At 45.8% G+C, this 25,506-nt stretch overlaps 2 protein-coding genes across 3 annotated transcripts in view; one reads left to right on the top strand and one right to left on the bottom strand.

Moving 5' to 3' along the window:
• ZDHHC15 (zDHHC palmitoyltransferase 15) overlaps nt 1–10,852 on the top strand; it is a 20,624-nt gene extending 9,772 nt beyond the window's left edge. The window contains exons 8-12 of the mRNA XM_021525273.3: nt 378–510; nt 1,663–1,789; nt 2,364–2,473; nt 3,605–3,687; nt 4,637–10,852. Coding sequence (XP_021380948.1) covers nt 378–510; nt 1,663–1,789; nt 2,364–2,473; nt 3,605–3,648 — 414 coding nt within the window. The 3' untranslated portion in view covers nt 3,649–3,687; nt 4,637–10,852. The remainder of the gene's footprint in view (nt 1–377; nt 511–1,662; nt 1,790–2,363; nt 2,474–3,604; nt 3,688–4,636) is intronic.
• On the bottom strand, nt 8,695–25,506 carry UPRT (uracil phosphoribosyltransferase homolog). 2 transcript variants are annotated; one of them, XM_077786586.1, is made up of 8 exons: nt 25,195–25,506; nt 19,679–19,721; nt 15,938–16,007; nt 14,811–14,873; nt 13,566–13,727; nt 12,867–12,965; nt 11,991–12,140; nt 8,695–11,518 (listed from the first exon to the last, which is right to left on the bottom strand). In XM_077786586.1, the coding sequence occupies exons 1-7, from the start codon at nt 25,482–25,484 to the stop codon at nt 12,034–12,036; spliced, it is 834 nt and encodes a 277-aa protein (XP_077642712.1). In that variant the 5' UTR covers nt 25,485–25,506; the 3' UTR covers nt 8,695–11,518; nt 11,991–12,033. The 2 variants fall into 2 exon arrangements, with proteins under 2 accessions (XP_077642712.1, XP_031360678.1); XM_031504818.2 differs by lacking the exon at nt 8,695–11,518 and having other exon boundaries at nt 11,742–12,140; nt 25,195–25,505.

Here is a 25,506-nt window from a genome sequence, read left to right as displayed (position 1 = left end):
AGGTTTCTCTGAGCTTACCTTGAGCAAGGTGAAGAATTTTAATGTATGCACAGGAAACTCAGCAGAACTTAAAACAGGGCTTCAAGAGCCCCTGCCTGTTCATTTCCCACAGGCACAGGGTGCTCTTCATGCCCACCTGGACAGCTGTGATGGGCTGGCTCAGAGCCATACAAGGGTTAATAACACCCCACACTCTTTGTGCTGTGGTACAGGAGGGGAAATGAACCACATTCATTTCTTTGTCTCTTTTTCCTTTATATAGTAATGTCCACTTTTGTCTGTAGAAGTTTGAGAACTCCCAATAGGAGTTTTAGAATTATATTTCTAAGTACAAATAATTTCCATCTTTAATTTGTTCCTATTGCTTTCCTTTCCAGGGTGAGCTGACCAATGGACGTTCCAAATTTCACATCCTTTTCCTTCTCTTTGTGGCAATCATGTTCTTTGTAAGCCTCATGTTTCTGTTTGGCTACCACTGCTGGCTCGTCAGCAGGAACAGATCCACTCTAGGTAAGGCTCTTCTGTCTCTTCCTTCTAGTAAGACACACCAAAGGTGCTGTAAGAAGAAAAAAAGAGAAGAAAAAAGGCATTTGTTCTATTTCAGTACATTCCCGTTGGTTTATGAGGGGAGGAAGACTTAAGATGTTGGTACAAGCTGCAGAAAATTGTCACTGCAAATGAGCTGCATTTATTAGTTGGTGTGACAAAAGCTTTGTTAGGGAAACCAAAGCCTTAAAGTGTAGAAGTCCAATTATAAATGTGTTATGCATATGTAAAACTACATTTGCTGTGAAATGAGTACAGCTTTTGAGGAATAATGGTTTGTTACGCTCCTGTGCTGGAGTGCGCCCCTATCAGCTTGGTGAGCTTGGGAAACCCAGTGTCCATCTTTACTGATAAAGGCAAAAAAGTTGTGACTGTAAAATCAAAGAAGTTATCATCTAAAATTGTATAATTTTGCCAAAATTTCTTTGCCTTTCCTCAGATAAATGTTCAGCTTTCAAAGCTTTTGGGATAAAATTTTGTAACAAAACAGACACTATTGAGAGTGAGCAAATATTCTGATTTTATCAAGTTATTTACTTCAAAAGTCATTTCATGGGGCACTGAAGCTCATCTATCTCAAAACATCAGACCTGTGCAGCAGCTGAGAAGGGAGATCAAACTGTTCCTAAGGCACTCAAGGCTCTTCTCTCCTTTTCTTAATTTTATGCCCCACCAGAGCCCAGAGTTCATTTGCATTTGTTTGTCCCTTTTCATTATAACATTAACAAATGCGGTGACTTAAATCTGGAGTGCCACTTCTGGAATATGCACTGAACACCAACCTACTTCATTCTGCAGTTTTTTACTATAAACTTTTCCCCTCTGAATTTCATCAAGTCCCACAGGAATATATTTTAACTGCATTCTCTGGATGAATTGTGGGTTGGTGTGACTGTTCTCTAGCTTCAGTTGCACACCAAATTCCTGCCTTCAGTTGGAAAGTCTTTATAGGCTTTGCAAAATGGGGAGAATCATTATTTTGAAACTTTGTAGTGATAGGTCTTTATAATCTGATAAATCATGTTGTCTTTAGATGGTTACAAGATGCACAACCCTGTTTCACAGTGTTTGCTATTGATTTTCTTTTTTTTCCACTGAAATTGCCTCTGTTTGCAGAGGCTTTCTCAGCTCCAGTGTTTCAAAATGGCCCAGATAAAAATGGATTCAATCTTGGCTTTGTGAAGAATCTCCAGCAAGTGTTTGGGGAAGAAAAAAAGCTCTGGTTGCTGCCTATTGCCTCTAGGTAAGTAACCCTACTAAAAGCTAAAGTGCTGGAAGCTGATGGGATTACAGTTTTTCACATTTTGTGTCCAGGTTTAGGTCACAGGAAAGTGGGGGGATTTGTGTCTTTCAGTAAGAATGGGGCCATTTTCTAGCAAGTGTCAGTCATACAAAAGTGAGATTTCTGCCCTGAAGAATCTGTGGGAAAAATTGATAAAATTAATACCTATTAATTGCTTTGTTTTCCTAAATGTTTTTCCTAGTTCCTCTGTCACTTTTAACTGCCCACAAGTTAGTTTTTCCAGGGCTTTTTTTTCTGTATTCAAATTACTTGATCAAATTAGCACATTTACCTTCTGCTAAAAATTACTTGATTCCAGGCCACAAGTTTCAACTTTTGTACTCCAGACACCTTGAAAAAAATTGAGAACCAAAATGAAAGATAAACCTGGTACTTTTCAAGCTTAAAGATGATTTTAATTAAACATGGGAAATACTGGCAACAGAAAATTTTGCAGAAAAATCGTAGAGAAAATGTCATCTTTTAGAGTCACTTGCTGCTTTTGCAGTGTCCCTCTCTGCCTTTTTCCATGCAGCCAGGGGGATGGACATTTTTTCCCAATGAGAGCCTTGAGTGAAGCTCGGAACCCTCTCCTGACAAATGAGGAGCAGTGGGAAGAGGATGGGCTAGACGAAGAGCCTCAGGGTAAGGAATTAGTGAAATTACTTGTCCTGACCTACAGTGGCCAATATATTAACTATAAGAGCTAATCAAATAAAAAAACTGTGTTGGTTAAGTCCCTGGGCAGCTCAGACTTGATTAATGAGCCCAGACTAAAACTAAGCTCTGCTTTGGAAACAATTCTTCCTTTTTTTTTAGCAACTTTCTACTTGCAGGTGAATGAACTTAAAAGATCAAGGGTTAGAGAAACTGAAGCTGGCACAGACTGAGAATATTTACATGTAAATGTTGCTGCATGCAGCCCAGTTTTTTGGGATGTAAAGTGGTGCCCAGAAGAAGGAGAATACTTAGATTTTTTAAAATGTATTTATCCTCTGAGAGTGTGTGAAATCAGGCATGCAAACACCTGAGTGCAGGGATACATTTAGGAAGCTGCTTTATACTTTGTCCACCTTTATTTCCAGAGTAAATTTACCTCCTCTCCCTGGATGGTTCTATACATTATGGGACTTACACAAGGTAACACAAATGAGTTTTAAAACCAACAAAAATTGGCTTTAAAATAGCAAACTATGGCACTTCTGTGAATTTTTAATGATGCTTAAAATAACTCTAGGAATGAGTCAGAGCTTTTTCCAATTTTTACAAACTTTAAATTCTCTGAATAAATAATGAATTCTTCCACATGAAAACGGTGCCAGTGAGGTGATTTTTGGCTAGATCAGCCTCCAGATTATGGTCTGGATCTTATATGAAGTCTCCCAATTTATAATGCTTATAAAGTAACTGACATTTCCAGGCAGTTGAACTGGATGATCACTGTGGGTCCTTTCAACTGAAATATTCAGATTCTCTCTTACACAAGAGAGGTAAACCAGTAAAAACAGCTAACCAGAAAGATCTGAAATGTTCCATTAAAACTGCAAGACCTTTATTTGTCCTTGTGGCTTTAAAGCTTGTGACTTGGTTATGAAATAAATAAAGCCAGTAATAGAGTAATCTCAGTTAAAAACAGCTGTTCACTTCTCTCTGACAAGAGGTTGTCTTTTTTTTTTTTTTAATTATCCTTAAAAACACAATCCTATGCTTAGTGAAAAATGTGTTTTCAGTGGGAAAACCAGATTGATTTGCCTCTAACTGCTTTGGCTTTCACAGGTTCTGGTGAGGCCTCATCCCTTGCCATAGAAAGGGAGACATAGCAGTGTGAAAACACAGTGGTGTAAAGCTGGATCAGAAAGGTCAGTGTTTCTTTCTTTATTTCCCTCAAAACCACTGCTCTGCAGGGAGTGGGGAGGTGATGTTGAACAGGTTTGGGCTTTAGCAGAAAAACATTTCTCCAGCTTGCCCAGAAATGCCTTGTTCAAGGGCCTCTGAAAGGAAGCAGAGGCTTTCAGAGGCCCTGGGCTGCTGTGGCACAGGTGACAGCAGAGCCACCAGCACTCTGAAGGGGAGGACACCAACCCTGCAGCCCCTCTGGAAAGCATGACCTGGACAGGAGCGAGATGGAAATCCTGGGATCCCTGGGAGGTGTGGGAAGGTGCAGGTGAGGTGTTAAACTGAAGCTGAGCACAGCCAAGTTGCAGCTGGGGATACAACAAAGTGCCTTGTAATGTCACATTAGCTGTCACACTTTTTCTCCCCCTGGGAAAGGTGGGTCCCACCTTTCCAACTGGGGCAGGTGCTGCTTCCAGAACATTCCTGCTCTGCCTCCTGCTCTGACTTGGAGAACAGGAATAGTGCTGGCCCCACTCATCCTGCCCAGGAGCTGCAGGCAGTGAGGAGAGCACAGTCCTGTTGTCCCAGGGGAATGGAACTGATTCCAGCAGCATCCTCTGGCAGGAGGTGGAATTGCCAGGTGGAGTTTGCCCCTCTCAGCTCCAGGCAGTCAATGACTGGTGTGGCAGAGCCCTGCAATCCCTGCCTGGCTCCCCTGGCACACAGGGCCCCTCCACACTGCTAGCAGGGCTTCTGGCACGGTGTAGGAGTCTACCCTGTTCCACTAAGAAAAACCCCAGAGTGTTTTTCTGTCAGCAGTGAGGGCTGCATCCTGCCATCCCACCAGGACAGGCAAAATCAGCATGTTCCTGTTCTTCATGGCTTTAAAGTGACTCCCAAAGCCCAGATAAGCCTTCAATCCCTCATAACAGCAGTGCTATGGTTGCACATTTGCATTTCTTTAAATTTCAGCTTCCCTCTCAGGAGCCAACATCCCTTCTCTTGGCAAGGACTTCAGTTTTGAGGAGCAGAAAACAGGTGGATCTTCAAGATGAGAAAACATCCTGAAGTATTGTCTGATGGGAATCTACATTCCAGAGTGCTTCTCCAGGAATCCTGCTGTCCAGATGTCCCAAGGCTTTAAAAATTTCAGTTACAGAGTTAACAGAACAATTTTACAGAGTGATTCTGGCCAATCTTCTTTGGCCTGCTCTTTTTATTTTATAAATACTATATATTTTTTATTCAAAATAGGTAAAAATATTGATGCAAGTGCATTTCCAAAGGCCTTTTCATTTTGCAAACATCAGGGACTCGAGCTCTTGAAATTCTTCCAAGCCATAATATTCTTGGGGATTTATTTTGAGGCTGATTCTCCAACCTTCTCCGACAAGTGGCATTTTCTAATGTATTTAAATTCTGAGTCAGTTCAGCTCAATGCAAGACAGACCCCATTAAATCTGGCACTAAATTGGTAGCTGAATGTAAGAGTGTTGAAAGCAAAAGTGCTGAACATGCACATGTACATGTGCAGCTGTGAATGAAAATAAAATATTCACATTGGCAGTATCAAGATTCAAGAATATTGTGGCCACAGATTTTTTAAACATTTTTAGGGGGGTGTTATTTTCTTTGCATTTGGGTTATAGTGCTCTTGCATTCTACTTGCAGGCTCCTAAAATGCAAAAGGGAACTTCAGACAGTCCAGTTTGCATTAATTCCTAGGGCTAAAGTATTATCTCATTCCTGGATCAGTGTTTGATGGAGATTTGTGTGTTCATGGAGTCAGAAAGGAAGATGTGACTTTGAAACGTGCACTGAAAGTTTGGCTCCAGGAGTCATGCTTGGAGTTTACCCTCCACAGGGGTGGCTTGAACCCCAAAATGCTGAAGACACAATTGATACATTGAATTTTTTCAGACTTCTTCCCAGCTCAGTGCACTGACTGGCTTCAGGGGTTTCTGCACTAAGAGGTGATCTGATTTGTTTCTGCATTTTGCTGCATTTGCAGTCAAAGAGGTGTATCCCTGTTCTGGGGAATGGAACTGAGACTTGGATGGCTGATTATGGATATTCTTCTAGACCTGACCTTTTTTTTAAATCTGCATGATTCAGCCCAGTCCATCATTCTTGTTTGAATTAGGTGCATGCTAAAAGTATTTGTGTACTGCCTCTAAGATAATTTAGTACCATTTTCTATCCCATTTTTGTGTTTCTTTATCAGCCCACTGGTGTTGGCAGTGACTACAGGAGCAGCTGTGTGTGTCAGGAGAAAGGAGCTGATGAGTGAGTCTGGTGATGGAGGCTTTGCCTACAGACTAAACCCCTTTTTCCTCTGTTCCTCTGCTGCTGCTGCCACAGGGAATGTGTCTGTGAGCCTGGGGAGCTTTGCAGAGGTTCCTTCCTTAAAAGAAGGTGTTTCACTCCTGGCTGATCCGTGCCCTGGGGGCAGGATTTTGTCCCTCAGCCTGTGCAGTTTGTGTGAAGCAGGCAGTGCTGGCCTCCCTGGGATGTCCCACTGCCGAATTTGGAGGTGAAGGGCCAAGGTGGGCTGGCCCAGGCTCGTGTGGGTTTGTGTCTCTCCTCAGGCTGGCCCTGAACACTGAAAATGTTCCTGCTTCAGCCACCTGAGCCCCATCTGTTGAGTGGCTCTGTCACCAAATGGCTGCTGAGTGCTGGAAGGGTTTTCCTGTCAATCTAAAGCTGCATTTCGAATGTAAATCTGGTGTTGGACCTTGTGCTGTGTGTGATGTGAGGTGGCAGCTGAATTAATCCCCTCATTCCTGGAAAAATCTGCTCTGGAGGGGGAGCTTGAGAGGATGATGGCAGCTAAACACAGCCAGAATTTAGCACCTATGGAGGTGCTATTTGTGCCTTTAAAGACTTTCAATTCCTTGAATATAAAACCAGGAAGGTCATTTGGTGACTTTCTGTTTCATCCTGCCAGCTGAAGTGTATTTTTCCAGAGCTTGTGTGGATTTACAAAGTTTTCTGAGCAGGTTATTGTGCCCTTCCTGCATTTGGTTCTGGTTACAGCCCTGCCATTATTCGAGTTGTTTCTGTGCAGGGCAGCAGCAGCAGAACTGAGCAGGAGCTCCCCTGCCTGCTCCTGCTGCTGCACTGCTCACTGGGGAGTACAGAAAATCAGGTTTTGTCTTCTAATGCTAAGGCAGATACCTTTGAGATGGGACAGGTACCAAGCTCAGATTGAGAAAGGGTTTAAAATGTTTCCAAGTAACTTTTATTCAGTCCCTTTTCCTGTAATTAATTATGGTAATCTCTTCCCTTTCCTTCAAAGCAGCTCAGCCTTCCATAGTTATAACAAATTCTTGTCCGGGTAGAAACAATACAAAGTTTGTCACTTTGGAGGCACTTCTCAATATCCACACATCAGATGGTGGATGGCTTCATGAAATGTGAAAGAAATGCAAAAGTTGTGTTAAATGAGGCAGAACAAAATGGGGAAAACCCACATGTCTGAGTGAGCAGCTCCATTTTGTTCCCTTCTGCTCACTTAAGGTGATATCCTTATTTTACCCCTGGCCTTTGTCCTTTTTATGGTGAGTAAATGCACTGGAAAAAAAGAAGTTCCTCGGGCTGCTCTGGTCACTCTGCAGGTGGCAAAAGAGAGAATATTCAGCCCAGTGTGTGATAGTTTTTTTAACCTGCAAATGGTTCTTCAGGGATTTTCCATGCCCTGATCCTCATCAGTGTCTGTAAGGGCTGTATCATCAAACCTCCCCCCTACCTGCCCTGCCTCCATCCCAGCATTGCAGGAGTGGGATTCATCGTCCCAGGTCCCATCAGCACCAAGGACACTGCAGCTGTGGGAGCTGGCCGGTGACTCCAGCTCATCCTGGGTGTATCTCACGCTGCCTGTGCTGCTGGCCCAGCATTCCAGGCACACCCTGAGCCCCCCATGTGCCAGGAGCAGCTGAAGTGTCCCCAGTGGGACTGCCACCAGTGTTCACTGTCACTCTGGGTGTGTGCTGCAGGTGCAGCTCCATTCAGAGAACCTGGAGAATGGTTAAGGCTTGAGTCTCGGTGCTGGTGTCAGTTGTGTGGCTGTAGGGATTGCTGAAGGTGCTCCACTCCAGCCTGGAGCAGTGTGGGGGCAGCAAGGCAGCTGTCTCAACCCCCTCCAGGGGCTGTTGTCCCTGCTTAGCACTGATCTGCTCTACAGCCTTCTCAGCTATGAGCAGCTTTTCCAAGTGATGGCACCATGGGAAAGGAGGGAACTCTTTTGTTAGACTTTACTGTGATGCCTCCATTGTTATCCCTCTGCTCCTGGATTCATCCTCTAAAATAACTGACCACTAACAGCCACCTTTTCACCTCTTCCTCTTCTCTCCCATTTCCATTCAGGTACAAAAGCCCAGACAGCATCATATTGATGTTTCTCTGTGTGCAACTGTCCTAAGTCCAGGCCTGGGCCAGCGAGTCCTGCCCAAGGAACCAGGACTTGTGCAACCTCACTGCACTGCCAGGTTTCTCTTGCTGAGTTGGAAGTTTTTGGAGTAGGATAATCTTGTTTTCCTTCAAGCAGGGAGCACATCTGCATGTTTGAGGAGGCTGTACCCAGTGTGTGGGGGGTGCAGTCACTGGTGAGAATCAGGAAGCTTCCAAATCACACTATGCAATGAATGTTTGCTTCCTGGAACAAACAGGAATGGATTCAGCAAAATCCACACCAGCTGCAGCTCTGTAGTTCTAGATGCTGGTCTGGACTGAAAGCACAACTTGATTCATAAAGTCCATCATGTGATATGAATGTAAAATGTCAAGGGGAAAAAATTACTATTTTTCCCCTGGATTTAGCTATGAAGAATGATGTACTGAGCAGTTACTCTGTACAGAGTTACTCTGCTGAGCAGTTACTCTGTGAGAGCTGTTGGACTCATGGAAGGGTTTAATTAGCAGGGGGAGGAGCCACTGCTGACCTTGTTTATTAAGCCAGAACTAATTAACTCAAAGGGTCACGTTTTCATTTTGGTGACTCCTGTGGTACAGATTTCTGAAATAGATCCATAGTACTTGAAAATACCTCAATTTTATTGATATTTTTCCAGTTCTACCAGTTTCTGTTTTATTACAGAACACTTGCAAACCTAAACTCATTCTGAACTGATCAGATCATTCAGATCACTGAAGGTGTTTGCATGGTGGAGGGGCTCTGGTCTGGCAGACCCTGCCCAGGTTTTTCCTGCCTAGTGCTGCATTTCTGCCCTGGTCACAAACACTGAGCTCACACCCACTGCTGCAGGGTTTTAGTCTCTTGTCCTTTTTCCATCCCAGTTTGAGTCCTCCCTCTTCTTCCTGAACATACAGTTAAATGTTTTCAGCTTTGAGCTGCTTGTGCTGGTTTTTTGGATACTGTGAAGGTGAGTAGGTGTCATTTGATGCAGTTGTGCCACGTATTTTATTTGTAATTAATCTCTCTGTTTGTCAGGTATTGATTTGTGGTTCCCATCATCAGGCCCAGCTGGCTTTGCTTAGAGCAGGATCCCACTTCTTGCATTTTCTCTTTCCTAAAAGCCTCATTTCTTCATTGTCCAGCTTCCGTTTGGGATGTAAACCTTGTGAAATAAAATGTAAGTTTACATTTCAAATACAAGCCTGTAAGTTGCTCATGCCTGCATGCTCCTTAAAATACTATTTTTTTCTGTATGAGGTTTTAAGATTTACAGCAGCATTTGCAAAACTTTAGTGGGTAACAGCCATTGTTTTAAAGACAGAAATTGTGTTAAGGAGGGGGATAAAAAACACGATGACAAAAAATTCCAAAAAAAAGACAAAGGGATAATCTCTGCTTCTTGTTCCAGCTGTGCTTGAAAAGAAATGCCTGCTTGCATCCAGTGCTGGTGTCACACAGCCCTGGGAACACGCAGGTACCTCACCTGAGGGCTTCCCTGCCCTTTCAGTAATTCCTGAAGCACTTCCTTGAGTTAAACCTTGGACTAAATCCCACAGGAAGCCTGGAACCCAACAACCTCGGCCCCTCCCTCTCCTTTCTAACTTGTGGAAGCTGTGTGCACCCCCTTCCCAGCACCTCCCTCTGTAAGAGAAACAGGCCCAAAGTGAAAGCGTTGGTGTATTTCCCCCACACCTTTCTCTGGAGGATCCAGGAGCCTCCAGGTCGTGTCCCAGAACTCCCTCAGCACCTGGAGTGCTGTGATGTCATGAACTGCTGGGCTGGTGCAGGTGACCTTCCCTGGGAGGGACAAGGCTGTGACTGAGAGCTGGGGTGAGGAGGTGGAACTGTGGCTCCTCTGTTCTGATGTAAATCCAGTCTTCTTTGAAATTAACTGAACTATGGAATGGCTTCCTGCTGTACTCACAGAGCTACTCCAGAGTGATTCCAAATCCATTGCTGGAGTAGGGAGCTTTGGGTTAGGAACACGGGAAATAGGAAAGGTCTTGTTATTTTATGAATTTACAATCTGCCTGTTCAGATGGCTGCTCCTCATCTGCAAATGCTGTTTGTGGTGCAAATGGGCCCCTCAAGATAGAACTGAGCTAAATCTCAGGGTCAGAGAATAGCAGAGCCGTGGTGTTGTCAGTGTAGCAGGAGGTTTCACTCCCTCCCAGAAAAGCCAGGGGCCTTCACACACTGACAAATGGGGCTGGAGCAGAACCCCAGCTGCAGGGGCTGCTGTGGGTCAGGGGGAGTCCTCTGGGAGCTCCTCTGGGGCAGGATCAGCACTGTCATTCCCCATGGAGCTGACAGAATTGGGACACAGCAGCCCTGCCCTGGAGTGGTTTGCAACTGCACCCAGCTGCTTTTTAGGAACCCAGCATGGCCTGGAGCTGGCAGTTGTTCCAGTCAGAAGCGGTGGCCTAGTACACATCCCTCCCTGCTAATGCAATGGGAAGTAATTATTTTGCAAGGAGTGTCACACCAGATTGCTGCCCACCTTTGGGGTGTTGTGTTCAGGAGTTTTATGCTGCTGCTGCTGGCATTGAGACTTTTGATATCAAATGGGTTTTTACAAAAGCCTTGAATAATTTTTACTGTTGAACCAATGCTCTGACTATGCTGATGCTCTGTGGAGTTTCATTGGCATTTTCCAAGTGTTTGTACAGTTTCTACAGCTGAATATCCTGTATGTTCTGCTTTGTTGTTTTTTATTATGGTTTATACTTGCACTGCAGGCAAGGACTGCATTAAAACCATTTTTGGCTAATTCATTAGACTTGTGAATGGTTATTTCCTATGCTCGGGCTAAACATTCTCTCTCTGGAAGTGTTACATAATTTTAATTAACTGGAATTACTGCTTGGAACAGAAATGGTTCTTAATCTATGACAAAAAGATTCATTGGTGCGGGCAGCCCAACACCTCAGCACTCGACTCACCTGATGAGAGGTAAGGACAGTACCTTGAGACAACATTCCCTAATCCTGCAATTGTAGAATATGGAGATATTTTAAAATAATGGCATCTATTGTATTTATGGATCTCTCCAGAGTTACAGTAAGGGGAGGTACTGGCCAGCTGGGTATGGTGTACTTGATGCCCAGGGATTTAAAGAAAGAAGGGATTTGGCTGCAGATTGATGTTTAATGTGACCCCAAACAATGAGTGCCCTGAGACTTCGGAAAGGCTGCTGAGCTCCGAGGGCCACGTTTGTCTTCTGGCTCTGGTGCTCTGTGAGCAGGACTTGCAATCAAGTTCCAGCTTTTTGCTGCTGTGTTCTGTCATTTAAAGGGTTGGTGAGACTGATCCAGCCACAACTTTTGTCTTGTAGAACTCCCGAGTTCTGTATGTGTAGAATTTCCAGAGGCAATGCTGCTCCCACTCCCAGTTCCCAGTTTGCACCTGTGCTGCAACAGGAATCTTCTTCATTCAGGACCCTGGAGCAAGAGAACCAGGGGTGTTTCACTATTTGAGAATAATGTTTGCAGAGCAAAATTCCAAGAGTTGTACTTTTGGTTCTTGGCCACCAGCCGAAGACCAAAAATGCATGTGGCTGTTCAGGAGGACCTTGAGATCCAAGTGCACCCTGAGATGTGGAAGCACTGGGAGTGGCTGTGGCTGGAGTGATGCCAAGTGACCCTAGAAATGAAGGACACTCTCTTGGGGTTCAGTTGGGTTTATTTTGCTCTTGCAAGTGGCCACATACAGGCTAGAGAAGAATAAATAGGTTAAAAAGCAGAGTGTGGCAGTTATAGAACCCCAACATGGAGATGCTTGACCATGTAACCAGAGTGCTTTGTCACTGTACCTGATCCCTGTTCAGGCCAGCACTAACCTAAGTTAGTTGGCCAGAAAGGTTTTTAGACATGCCCTCGACCAACTCAATAGTAATAAAATGTAAAAAAAAACCTCTTGTAATGCCACAGAGTCATATCCAGTTGTTCCAAGACTGTCAGTCTGTCCCAAAATACTTCTGTCCAAAGTGCGTTGGTGCAACAGGATGCACTTCTGTAGTTAAAATGGTGATTTCTGGGAATTCCTGAATAATGGATTTGGCACCTTGGAAGAGACAGCAAAGGCATTAATGACTAGAGTGCTTCAGCCCACGTCAAACTGTGATCAGCAGCATTCCAAAAGTCAGTCAGGCTCTGTGCTTGTCTCCTCTTACTGTCCCTGCCTTAGCTAACTATCTATGAGGAAAACTGACTTTGGGGGATTGCATTTTTGGGGTTTTCTTCTTTCAAATTGCCTTTCCCACACACCCGTACTCCCAATTAAAGTGGTTACAAGCTGCTCTGCAGTTCAGTTGATTTTTCTGATAGTGATTTCTTTCACAGCCAATTTCTAATGCAACACACAAGATCCTCCCAGGGAAGCAAATGTTCCTCATTTAGATCCCCTTTTACCTTTAACCTGCAGCCAGGCCAGTTCTGTAGTTCCATTCAGCTCCCACTCCTGGTGTTGTTCTGGTGCTGGACCAACCCACACATTCCATAGTCTTGAACAGCAACTGGCCTGGCACTGCTCTGTGAGCCATGGACCTGGCAGTGCTGCAAACTCCTGCTTTTAGGAACACTCTCCATTTGCAGTTTTGCCATTCAGTCCCCTCCTCACTGCCCACACCAAACATGGCGCTGTTTGCTCAGTTTTACAATTCAGCCAAAAAAAAACCCCAAACCTACTCTGACAAAGTGATGCTGCCATGGCAGAGGCACAGCTCTGCCCTGCCTGTCCCCTGCGTGGCTGATGTCACTGTCCCCAGCTGACACGGCTGTGCTCACTCACCGTGAGGTGTGGAGAAGAGGCTGAGCAGGATGATGACGCTGGGCTGGACCCCGTGTTCCACGAGCACTTTGACAGCCTCGATGACCGTGTTCCCAGTACCTGAGAGGGCAAAGAGGGACAGAGGGTTTAGGGGTTTTGCCCTGGTTGATGAACTTGTCCTAAGCTGTCTGAGAATACCTGTGGTAGCTGGTGTGACTGAATGGTGACTCTCTCCTTTCCCACTGAAAAGGTATCACCTCTGCATGTACTCCTTGTTCTCCTAATGGCAGAACTCAGAGTGCACAAGTAACATCATCCCAACAAACTCCTTAAAACATTAATCTAGAAATGTCTCAGAATAGAATAAGAAAAATACTGAGTCTTTTCCCATGGCAAAATTCATATAATTAAATTTACATCAAATCTTAATCTCAGCCTTTCTCCCAAAAGCAGCTATGCCCAAACAATTTGCTGTGCATTTGGTGCAGCTGAGTAATGTGTGTCCTGGCACAGCCTGATCAATTCCCTCCTCTGTCACCTGTGTCCTGGCACAGCCTGATCAATTCCCTCTTCTGTCACCTGTGTCCTGGCACAACCTGATCTCTGTCCCCTAAACCAAGCCGAAAACCCAATCAGAGCCCCAGCACATGGCTGTTCTCAGTCCGTGCCAGCGCTCAGTGCCCAGAGGAGCTGCCTGGCCGTGCTGGGGCAGACACTCACTGAGGATTGGGTACATGAGCAGCACTTTCCTCCTGTAGATGTCTGGGGGGAACTTGGCGTAGTACACCTTGGCTCGCTGCGTCTCCTCGTCGCTCTGGATCAGGATTTTCCCGATGCGGATGGATCGGCAGCAGTCCCGCAGGCCCTGCTCCATCGCCTCCCCTGCACGGGGCAGCACAGACACAGTGGCAGATGTGACACTGGGGAAGGGCTCAGGGCAAGGGGCTGCAGGGAAAGGCACAGTCCCAAAGAGCCCCTGAAGGGACTGTCCCAAAGGAACAGTCCCAAAGGAACAGTCCCAAACAGCCCCTGAAGGGACAGTCCCAAAGGAACAGTCCCAAACAGCTCCCAAAGGAACAGTCCCAAAGGAACAGTCCCCAAAGGAACAGTCCCCAAAGGGACAGTCCCAGATGGACAGTCCCAAAGGAACAGTCCCAAACAGCCTCCAAAGGGACAGTCCCAAAGAGCCCCCAAAGGGACAGTCCCCAAAGGTACAGTTCCAAAGGAACAGTCCCAGATGGACAGTCCCCAAAGGGACAGTCCCCAGATGGAGATTCCCAAATGGGAATCTCATGTCCCCCCAAACTGTCCTCCCAAAGGGAGAGTCCCCAAACAGTCCTAAAGGAATAGTCCCAAACAGACAGCCCCAAATAGACAATCCCCAAATGGACAGTCCCACCCCTGTGCTGGTAGACGGTTCCAAGCATTAAAACACCTGAAGCTCTTTCCCTTTTCCCTCTGTTCACAGCAAACCGAGTCTCCTCGGTGTTGCTGAGCCTTGGGTTTGGTGCTCCCAGCGGTGCTGAGCTCTCACAGGACAGAGCTGGGAAGGTCAGAAGGGGCGGGTGGGGTTTGGGGACATCCTGGTGACAGAGGGTGGGGCAGAGCCTGGGGCTGCTGGGTTTGCCAGCACAGCTCCAAAGGTTTGCCCAGCACTGGGCACTGACAGGGACTCTGCCCCCGCAGAGCGTGGCTGGGGTGGGGCCCTGGCCCTGGGCACGAGTGGGAAACAGGGGAGGGCACTTGGCCCCTCACAGGGACCAGCTGCCAGGGAAGGGCCACAGGAGATCTGTTCCAGCCATTTGTCTCTTTAAAGGTTAATGGGAGATATTCCTGGATATTCTGTTATCAAGGACACCTAAGAAAGAATTTGGGTAAACCTGTTGTTGCACATCTTTGAAAGGAAGCTGCTTCCAGGTTTCCAAAGCATTTAATGTGTGTCCTTCAGCAGCGAGCACCACCTACCACTTCTCATGATGCTGACCCCGCAGTTTCCCTTTTCGAATCGAACTCCTTCATACTTGTGTCCTGTGAGGAAAGAAACCAGGGCTGAGTGGCAGTGGCTGCTCCCTTCTGCCCTCTCTGCACAGAGAGAAGCTGCTCCTGGATCTGTCACTGACTGAGGGGAACAGATGTGACACCAATGCTCAAGAGGTGAAGCGGCTGCTGTTTGACACAAAAAGGAACACAGCTAAGGGATGGTGCCTCCTGGGTGGGTGCCTGAACTCAGCCTGGTTCCACAGTTGAGGATTTGCAGTTCATCATTTCTCTAAGTGTTAAGTAAAGCCACACCAATGCTTTACTGCAGAGTGGGAGTGTCACCCTGCAGGAATGTTCTCAGGGGGAACAGGACTCAGCTGGTGCACATCTCACAGGTGTGCTCTGGGTCACACCATGGAGCTGAGCAGTTCCCCCAGTCTGCTGATGAACTCGGCAGCTGCCTCTGAGTACTGCACACCTGAGTATCTGTAGCCTTAGAGATCTTTACAGCTGACAGGAGGAACCACAACTCCTGCAATGGTTTTCTCTAGTGCCAACATAGCCACTTTGCATTTCCTGCTCATCCTCACGCCCAGCTGGCCCCAGTTGCAGGGCCAGATTTAGGCTGGCAAGGCAAAGCTGCTTGTGCCAAGTACTTTTTCCTTAATGGGCATGTGAAATGTCATCAGTTTTAGTTCAAGGTTGTGGTGTTGGCAGGTGAATTGATATTGCACATACACTGCTACATTTTCATCATGGTTTTGCAAGATCACTGTAATCTTTAGTGAAATGACAGTGTTGACTGTTTTGCTCAGTTGTGATGTTATGTGCCTTGTAGCTTGTTAAACAGGGACAGTCACTCTGCCCTGCTGAGCTCCCCAGGGAATGCTCGTGGCACCAAGTCTGTCAGAGTTCAAAGACCATCTGGATGTTGCAGGGTTCAGTTTTAGGCAGTTCTCTGAGGAGCAGGGAATTAGATTCAATGATCCTCTGAGTCCCTTCCAGAAGCTCAGGATACTCTGTAACTCTAATAATAATTGTAATAATTCTATGTATTTTGATATCAGTTCCACTTCCAGTCCTACCCAGGCCAGGGGTGATTTCCCACATACCTGTTGGAGTGGTCACAGTACATTCTGTGTAGGGCAGTTGATTCAGTCCCTCTTCAACCACGAGTCTGATCTGTGGAACCAAAGGGATGGATTAATAAAGGCATTATTATCTCTGGAGATAAGGCATTACATGGCAGTAGTAGTTATAAGGACTGGGTGAGCCCCAAGGGTCTAAAAGGGTCTCTTTAACAGCAGTTAGGGACTGAATTTAGAGACCTTTTTGGGGTGAGGCCTTTGTTTTGGCCACAAATCAAACAAAGGCATGGCAGATCAAAACTGGGAGAAGAGAGGGGTTCATAAGCAATCATAAAACATAAATCATATTTACATCTGGTAGGCAGAGGCTTCACAGACAAATTATTCTCAACAGATGTGTGAGGCACCAATGTAACTCCATCTGCTGTCAGGAAATTCTGGTGAGGGAAAGGTGAAGTTCCCCTTCAGCCAGGCTGTATTTTCCCATCCCTGTTTCAGGACTAACTGCAGCTGGGCTGCCAGAACAGCCCCAGAAGCTGCAGCAATGCGCACACACCACCAGTGCCCAAAGACAAGTCAGCAGGTCTAGGAATCTCTTTATCACCTTCATCTCCCAGCTACTGCAGCTCTGGTTTCCATGTGGTGCTCTGCCAATCCCTGCACTTTTGGATGGTCCAGGTAGAGGGGCAGCTCATGAGCCCCCCAGCCCTCCCCTGGTGCTGCCCTGTAAAGTACCAAACACATCACCTGCAGCCAGAATGCCTGTCCTGAAGGGTGCTCTGGGTATGAAAGATGTGAGAATTCTCTCTGTTTGTGAGCCAAAGATTCGCAGCCTAGAACTGCTCAAGGAAAGTGACTGCCAAGCAAGAGCTTTAACTAAAAAATCACTGATTACTCAAAATTCCCTGTGGGATGGAGAGTAAGGCAATGCTCCTGGGATGGAGCAGGTGTACTGCTCACCTCAGGCAGTTCTTATTCCAGAGGGCAGCCTGGAAGGTTTTCCTATCCCTTCTATTCTGCCCCACTTCCTGGCACACAAGCAGCCTCTGCTAGAAATGGCCCCTTACATTTATAATCTCTCTTTCTATATATTTTTAGTCATTTTAATACAACTTTTTTTTTTCCTAGAGTTGTGTTTATGGCAGCCATACTCAGAGGTTATGGTCAGTTTCTTGGACATTTGTACCCAAGTTTATGTTTTTGAATTTAATTCACCAGAAAAAAAAAAAAAAAAAAAAAAAAAAAAAAAAAAAAAAAGCCAACCTATTTGCCGGGTTTGGAAGAAAAGCCTTTTTAATCTTGCTGTAGTGCTGGCATTGTTCCATATAATCTGCCAAAAGTTTAGAGTAATCCAGTAAAGGTCTTATGGTCAAATAATCTCTGTGATCTCCCTACACTTATCAGTGTTTTACACAGAGGCTGGAAGGATTCTTTGTAAACTTGTCAGTGTTGATAAAACATTTCTTTTTGCACTGTGGTTCCTGCCACCTCCACACTCAGGGATTCATTTCCTCCTCTCTTCTCTCATGCCCCAAGAACCAGCTGCTCCTCTCCCAGAGAGGTGGCTGCCATTGCTTAGAAGATAAAACTGGTGTTATTACAGGAAGTAAAGCTTTGGTCCCAAGGTAGAAGAGTCTGACCAGAACATCCTCTAACCCATTATGTGTGGCTTCTCTTGGAAGCACAAGAGGAGGCAGAACATCCTCTGTATCTGTACAACTCTTTGCAGCTCAGCATTTCAAATCATTTTGAATGCTCACCCCCTGAAAGAGGCAGGAGGACAGAAAGGTGAAGTGACCTGTCAGTGTTACACAGGGAGCTGCTGGTAGGGCTGAGAAATGAATTCATGGCTCCACTTCAGGCCTCCAGTCACCCCCCAAAAACGTGCTTTGTGCTGCAAAGCACCAGCAGCTGTGACACCAGTTCAGTGCCTCCAGTGTGTGGGTGCTGGGATCAGGGGGAACCTCCTGCCCTGAGACGAGCTCTGTGCCCTTCCCACCACCTGCCCTGAGTTCCAGCTGTCCCCAGTTCCACCACCAGCACAAGGACTGATTGTCTCCCATGCCAGGGGCTGCTTCTCCTCCTTCACAAACACCACACAGATTTGTCTTGGTCCTTCCTCCTCATGACTTTAACCTGACTTCTTCCAGTTTCAGGATCACAGCCCTGGCAGTGGCTTTCAGACACCCCCTGCCAACCTCCACTGCCCATTAACTCCTTTTTCTCACAAGGAACTTCAAACACTTCTTTGGTGTCATTCCCTTATGTGTGAAACAAACTGCACCACCAGAAATCCATTACCTTGCCTTTAGAATCCCTCCTTAAGAGCTCTCCCTCTGGTGATCTCAGGAGACACTCTCCCTAACAGCTGCCAAGGTAGGAGCAAGTTTAACTTCATTCTCATTTCCTCACTGCAATAAGGTGTATTTTTATTTTCTTCCCCTATAATCCCACACTTTTCTTCATGCATTGCCTCTTGCCATTAAACTCTGTTTGCTCTCTGGGTGGAAAACATACCAAGTCAAAACTGTTTGCACCTTGCCAAGTTTAGTAGAGACCAAATCCTACATGAAATTATAACTGGTTTTTGTCACACCTAGGAAAAATATTCAGAAAATGAGAGTTCTACATATTCTTTTGTGCAAAATCCCTCCCACAAGATGGAAAACAGAGCAGGCTCTGTGGCAAAGAGCTGCAGGACCAACACCCAGAGGCTCTCTGGCTGTGCTGGCCAGCCCATAGAGGACACTGGTGCAAGGACCTGAACGCACTGCCTGGATCTGCAGTTACCAGCAATAAGAGGGGAAAAAAAAAAAAAATCTGTGTTTATCTCAGAATAGAGCAGGACACACAAGAAAGGTGAGAAGGTACATGGAAAAAGGTCCTTCACACTAATTACTGACAGTAAGGTACTGGAATGCAGGAAACATCGTCAAGAAGGGGAAAGTAGGGAGGAAAGTGGAAAGCCATGAAGATAAACAGCACTGCAGTCACAATCTTAGATTGTGGTCATAGCTAAACCTGAGCAAGCCTGGATTAAGACTGGGCTCATCACAGGGAAGCTGCCTGCTGTGACTCTAACTGTGAATGGCCTCTGGACTACGCTGGAAGGGGAAAAACACTTCCCTCTGTTAATGAGAGTGGATTTGCAAAAAGCAAACACCCTTGTGGACACAAGCAAGTGTGTGTGTGTAGTAGCAAGTGCTGGGGTTTTTTTTAAGCTTGTAAATTTAAATGAGATAAAGGCTACACTCCCAGCAGTCTTTGTTCTGACTTACCAAAACATGTGAAAACTTCAAACTGCTTTGTCCCTGCCAGTAACCACCATATGGCTAAAGACAAATTCTCCATGTGGATGCATCCAGAGCTAATAATCTAATACACAGCAAGCCAGGAGGCACTTCTTCATGCAAGCAACTGGTAACATCTAGGCTGTAAGAAATTGTGCTTTGTTCACAAGATCAAAAGTACTGCTTCCAACTAAAACTCAATTATCTGCAACCTCTGTGCATCTGTTTTTGAACAGAATTCTCTTATTACGACAGGTCTCTGTCCTCATATAGCTGTGTCTGGTAACACCATGGTTTCTGGAACCTGCTGAGATGAAACAGTGAACAGAAGTCTCTATACAGAAAGTTGCAGTCATACAGCAATTTCCTTTGGGTAGAAAAGTTGCTGTCACACTACCATTCTTCTGTTCTGAAAGACCCATTTTATGAAAGAGATGCAAAGTACAATACCAAGAAGAAGAAACTCTTCACCTACCAGACGATCAGCAGAAAATACGAAGTCTCCTCTACTGGATTTCCTGAAAAGGTAATAATTTACATTTTAAGTTGGGGAATAACTTTAAGAACATTGCTTAAATACTATATTAAATACTATATTCCAAGGCAGTTCAGAGAAAAGTCTCCTGTCATATACTAAATTTATCCCAGAGGTTCTGCATCATGGGTTTCCTGCTTGGTGGCAGAGATGCAGTGACCCAGCACTGGGGTTTGGCTCTTGCTGCTGGCAGTGCTGCTCTGCACCTGCAGCAATTAAACACAAGAGGATGATGTCCTGTAGCTTTCCCATGGTACTGCTGCTCCAGCTCAGTTCCAAAACACCTCCTGAGCTCAGATACTCCTGCACTCCCTGCAGCTCTGAGCAAGTGAGCTTTGCTTGCCTGTCCTCCAGTCAGACAGAACAGTGGGACAGTGATCATGCAGATCCTTAACCCAGGGCTGACAACACACCTGATAAGCAGGAGATACATCCTATCTTATCTGGAACTCACTGAGTGTGATTAGATCAGTGAATGTGAGGTTAAACTGAGGGATTAATGAAACACCTCTCTGCTTCTTATTAGTTTGGGTACAACCTTCTGCTCATGTGGCTTTGGGCCCCTTCAGAAGGCAAAATGAAAGGTTAAAAGCCTGCATTTTAAAAGCAGCATTAACTCTTTGCTTCCCATGCCAAGAGTAACTCTCACTACACCAGAAGAAGACACATTTTTGATCAAGGAGCCAACACTCACCAGACAGTAGCTCTGAAAACCCTCAGACACAGCACCAACATGGTAACAGGTACTTTTAAATGAAATGTTCTATTAATCCCTCTCATGTTTTCAAACGCTAATACTCTGCATGTATCCTTAAATACCATTTTGTATTTAATCCCCAAGATTCTGAGACACCTCATGCTTACATGAATGAAAGTCAAAAGGTTTGCCTGCTCATTGCCTAGGAACCAGTCACTTATTCCCCACTTTAAAAGAGAGGTTTTAAAAGAGCATTAACTTAATCTAGTTTCATTCCTTGCATTGTTAAAATACTGTTTGCCTTTTTCTTTTTTTTTCCCTCTTTCTGGTACTGACAGGTTATTCCTAACTTTGTTATTTTGATATTAACTAGACAGGCAATGCTCAAAAAGACCCTAAAACTTAAAAAAAAAAAAAAAATAAAAAAAAAAAATATATATATATAAACAACCCAACCCCAAATCTGTACAATTATATGACCTGATTTTATTAAGGTTTTTGGAATGTTTCATACTTCTGTGGTGTAGACAAGTATTTTTAAAAGAGAGAAGTGGCTAAGTGGCATATCTACGTTCTTCTGGACTAACATTTCAGAAAAATAAGCTGAATTTCACAAATAGGTGTAAGACATATCCAACAATGTCCAGACCACAGTTTTGAATGCAAAGTGACAATGTGTTCCAAGTGAATATTCCAAGTTATTAATGCAAATTATGAGGCTTTGAACCAACTCCTCTGTCCTTGCAGAGACACAGATGTTCCTCTGCACAGTTCACTGAACACCCTTCATTAGTCATACCTGGTTTTTGAGAAGGGGTGGGAAACAGAAAATGACAGTGCATACAAACAACAGCAATACAGAAAATGTCAGACCTCATGCACAGGGGCAGCTGGAAAGCTGAGACCACATCTCAAACATCCTGTCAGAACTGCCAGAGGGCAGGAAAAAAAACAGGGCTTATGTGACAACAGTAACTGTTCTTCCTAAATACCAGGTAGAAATACATAAAGCAACAACTCATGTCAGACTAGAAACTGTTTCAGCTGCTTCATCAAGTAACAAGACATCTAAAAATATAAGGCATTAAAACCTAACTTGTAGCAGGAACATTGTGTTACACAATATAAATGAGTTTCACTTTGTTTCTGAAGGCAGGGGAGTGTGGCTGATGTCACAGTGTCTGTCTTGAGAGTTGAGAAGAAATGGGGATTTTTTTGGACTGTATTGTAGTATAAAGTAGCTGCAGGGTTTCCTCCTGCTTTAGCACTTGGTACTAATGACAAACACTGTCAGGTCTGCAGGTATTGGGGCTTCAGTAATTCCTGTTTCTCTCATTACCTCACAGAACTTGTTGAGAGACACTCAAAAAGCCACTTCCCTACAGAGGATTTGTAAAACATTTTTATGAAAACTGAAGGCACTGGATGAGCTGTTGGCACTCAGGGAGATGATGTAGCTGGGAACAGGTCCACATTCTACCTGCAGCACTTTAGCACTCCATTGACTGCAGTCCTTAATTTTTTCCATGCTGGGGCTGGGATGCAGAGGGATCCACCCTCCCTGCCTTCAGCAGTTGTCCTTACCCAGCACAGGTGAGTTGCACACTCCTGAATCCCCCTGCTCTGTGCAGCAGCTAGGACTGCACATCCAACCACTGCCATGTGCATTTCCATATTATGACTCTGTTCCTTAGGGAATAAGAAGCTTTAGCAGAATATCACAGAATGATCTCAACCAACAGACACTTAAAGCACCTAGATTTAAATCATATCTCCTGTTAAATCATGAGTTAAAATACACTGCCAGCCTGAGCTAATGAATTTTCTCCTATATATACACATCACTGCACTATTCATTTCAGCTTCCAGATCCCTGGTTCACATCTGAGGCTAGAAATTACCTTGAGATCATTGCCTCCTTGTAAAGAGACTGTAACTGTTCTAGAATGTTCAGTACTTCAGTGCATCAGCTCACATCCCATTAGAGCACTTGATGTTCATATCCCACTCAGTATAAAAGGCACCTGCCTCCATTAAGCATTTGCTGAGCAGAAAAGTGACAAGCTTGAGGGAAAATGAGGAAACCCAGGCACAGTGAAGTGATCTATCTCCCCGACTCTGGCACACAGACCAAGTTCTTGTTAATTTTAAGGAAGCAAAAGTGCCATTTCAGTCTACCAGCAGGACATCCCTGACCCAGCCAGCCACCTCTGAATTGCACGAGACACCATGACCAGCCACATGAAGGTGGCTTTTTCTTACACTAACACCAATTGAAAAGGCCATGATTCCTTTTTCTGAATCCACTTAGGAACAAGGAAAGAACTTTACACTTCTCTGAGCAGCTCATGCTATGGACAAAATAGAGTCCTCAAGGTCTTCTGCACCTGGCCTGACCAGACCTTAGTTCCATCACAGCTCCCTGGGATTATCTATCTGAGTATTTACCCCTTGCTCACTTACACTAATAATCCCAAATGTACTCAGTTTGTTCCCTACCTTTGTTCCATTTCTCACTCCCCAGAAGCTTGCCTTTTAATGTCTGCCATTTTCAGGTATTGCTGTAGTTGGGACATCCATCCTCTGCAGTGTTAAGGAATCTAAATATTCTCCTTAAATTAAGGTGCTACCTGTTATTTTGAATCCAGAAAGTCCAAGTGACAGGGCTCTAATTGTCTGTACATGACAGCTTCTCCCTCTTCCTAAAGCACTATATGTCAACATACCTCTCTATCAACTTAAATCAGATTTTTTGACCAGTAGCTGCTCTGAGCCACATTGCTGCCAGTTCACAAAAACAGTTCTGAGGAGAAGGAGTTTCTTTTAGCACCTGGTTTAAATGCTACAATAGCTACAGAGTTGTCTTAGGGCAGATTGCAGCTGTCCAGGGTAAGGTTAATGAACAGTGCCTAAAAAATCCTCTTCTCCCTTCAGCATCTTTCTGAATGACAGGTATGAAAATAGGTCAGTCTGAGGTCTCTTAACAAGATGCAGCTGGATTCCTGGGACAGAACAAAAAAAAAAATATTTCCCTACTGTCCTTACCTACAAACCCAACCTTTCTGAGCAGGCTGCTATCTGATTTCCTCACTGGTTGGGAAGCGAGCTTGGAAGTGACAGTTCCATCCCCACTTACAGGGCAACATCACACTGAGAATAAAGTACAGCCTGTGATTGCTGCAGCTGCTCTGGTAATTCACTGTTTACAAGTCCTATTCTAGACTCCTTCTTAGCAAAATCTTTTGCAATAAAGCAGATGTCACTCTAAAACATGTCCTTCAAGTTAAAATCACAGCTGCTGCTTTCTGGATAAGCTCATTGTAATGAGAAATCTCTTAAATGTATTTTAAAAAGGTCAAAACCTGTGTAAAACATAATAATGATAAAACCACTGAGTAAAGTAATTGCATTGCTAGTATTTGTCTAGACATCAAAACTACATGGTTATCCCTAACCTCAAAACCTTTCACAGGCCATCACCAAGCCTAGTTTGGATCTCCTATCTGCTTAGCCCACTCCCAGCTTCCTTTTCTGCTCCACAGAGAAGCTGCCAGGTGGGTGTTCTCACCTGCAGAGATCTTCTGTGTGGTCTTGCCACAAGTGCCCTCCTTACATCAAGACTGCACTGCCTCCGGTGTTCCTGCTGCCAGGTTTCGTTTTTTCCACAATGCTTTGAAAATTAAGGAAAATCCTCCACAAGCTAGTCTAAGATATGGAGGCTCAGCTTAGTTAATAAAATTAATGGAAGTATTGTCTTTGAGAAACAGTGATCAGTTTTGCATTAAAAAATTACTAACTGTTAGCTACAAAGTTAAGCCTCGAGAGCCAGAAAATAGCAACACATGGACTATGCAGATGGGCAGATATGAAACATAGCAAGGAACATTGTCTCTGCAATGACTTACTGCAGATGTCAGAAAGCCACTGTCACAGGAAGAGAGGGTTTATATTCAGAACTGATTACTCTATTAATAGGCTTGATTTCACACCTCTTTGCTGGTGGTTCTTGCAAACCAGTAGCTTTTAATAAAGAGACGGATGCTACTGAAGTTTGTGTTATATGGTATGCTATATTTAGTACCTTCCCAGTGCTGAGCAAGCACAGCTAAAAACCTTATTAGTGGAAGGGACGTGTTCAACACCTGAGCTGCGCTGTGGAACATGGTGCTCACAGGTGTCTCGAGTTAGAGCCTGGGAACGGGTCCCCACCTCATCCTGCCTGCAGGATGCGATCTCCAGAGCGCGATAATGAGCCCCAGCTGCCGCCGGGCCCGCCCGCGGTACCCTAAGGTACAGCCTCCTTTCTCAAGGGCTTTACACACTATTGTACCGCACGCTCCCTGCGGTGATGATGTGGCACGCAAGCGCCAAGCCGCCCACAGGAGCGCCCGCACAAACCCCCATCGGGTCCCGTCCAGGTGTGAGAGGGGTTTAAAGACCCGCCGAGCCGCTCAGCCGCCGGCAGCCCCGCGCAGAGAAGCGACAAGCCCAAGGGAGCCCCGGCTCGCTGCCCTGCCCTGCCCCCGGGGCCGCGTCACCAGACATGGCCGCGCCGCCGGCACGGCGCTCGACCCCGGCGCACGCGGCACGGCCCGGCGGCAGCGCCGAGCCGGCACCAGGGCCCGGCCGACAGCGGCTCGGCGGGGCTGCGGCTCCCTGAAGAGAACGGAGGGAGGGAGTGAGCGACAAGCGACGATCCCGCTCCGTCTCCCCGGCCCGCCGCGGCTCCTCCCCAGCCCGCCCGGCGCGGCGCGCTCACTTGTCCCTGATGATGGTCTGCAGCTCCCGCAGCTGGTCGTTCATGGGCAGCAGCTTCAGCTGCGGCCCGATGGCCGGCGCGCCGCCCTCCCCCGCGGGGATCGGCCCCGCCGCCACCACCCCGTTGCTGCTGCTGCTGCTGCTGTCCGGGCTGGGGCAGCCGCTGTCCTCGCTGGGCTCGGCGAAGCGGATCAGCCGGGAGCCGCCGCTCGCCGTGGCCGTGGCGGCCGCCGGCGGCTCATCCTGCGGCCGCGGGCCCAGGCGCTGGTTCTGGCAGGGCATCGCCTCCATGCGCCGGGGCCGCGCCCCCGTG

The sequence above is a fragment of the Lonchura striata genome, chromosome 14 (genome assembly GCF_046129695.1).
Source record: "Lonchura striata isolate bLonStr1 chromosome 14, bLonStr1.mat, whole genome shotgun sequence".
Classification (NCBI taxonomy): domain Eukaryota; kingdom Metazoa; phylum Chordata; class Aves; order Passeriformes; family Estrildidae; genus Lonchura; species Lonchura striata.
The sequence above is the reverse complement of the archived record's forward strand: the minus strand, read 5'-3'. Positions and strand labels throughout refer to the sequence as shown.

Bases quoted from the DNA above. Each gene is read 5' to 3' on its own strand.
- UPRT (XM_077786586.1), bottom strand. From the start codon at position 25,484: ATGGAGGCGATGCCCTGCCAGAACCAGCGCCTGGGCCCGCGGCCGCAG. The intron at 19,722-25,194 runs GTGAGCGCGCCG...TTACCTTTTCAG, and splicing joins CAGACCATCATCAGGGACAA to GAAATCCAGTAGAGGAGACT. The intron at 12,141-12,866 runs GTGAGTGAGCAC...GTCTCTTCCAAG, and splicing joins CCTCTTCTCCACACCTCACG to GTGCCAAATCCATTATTCAG.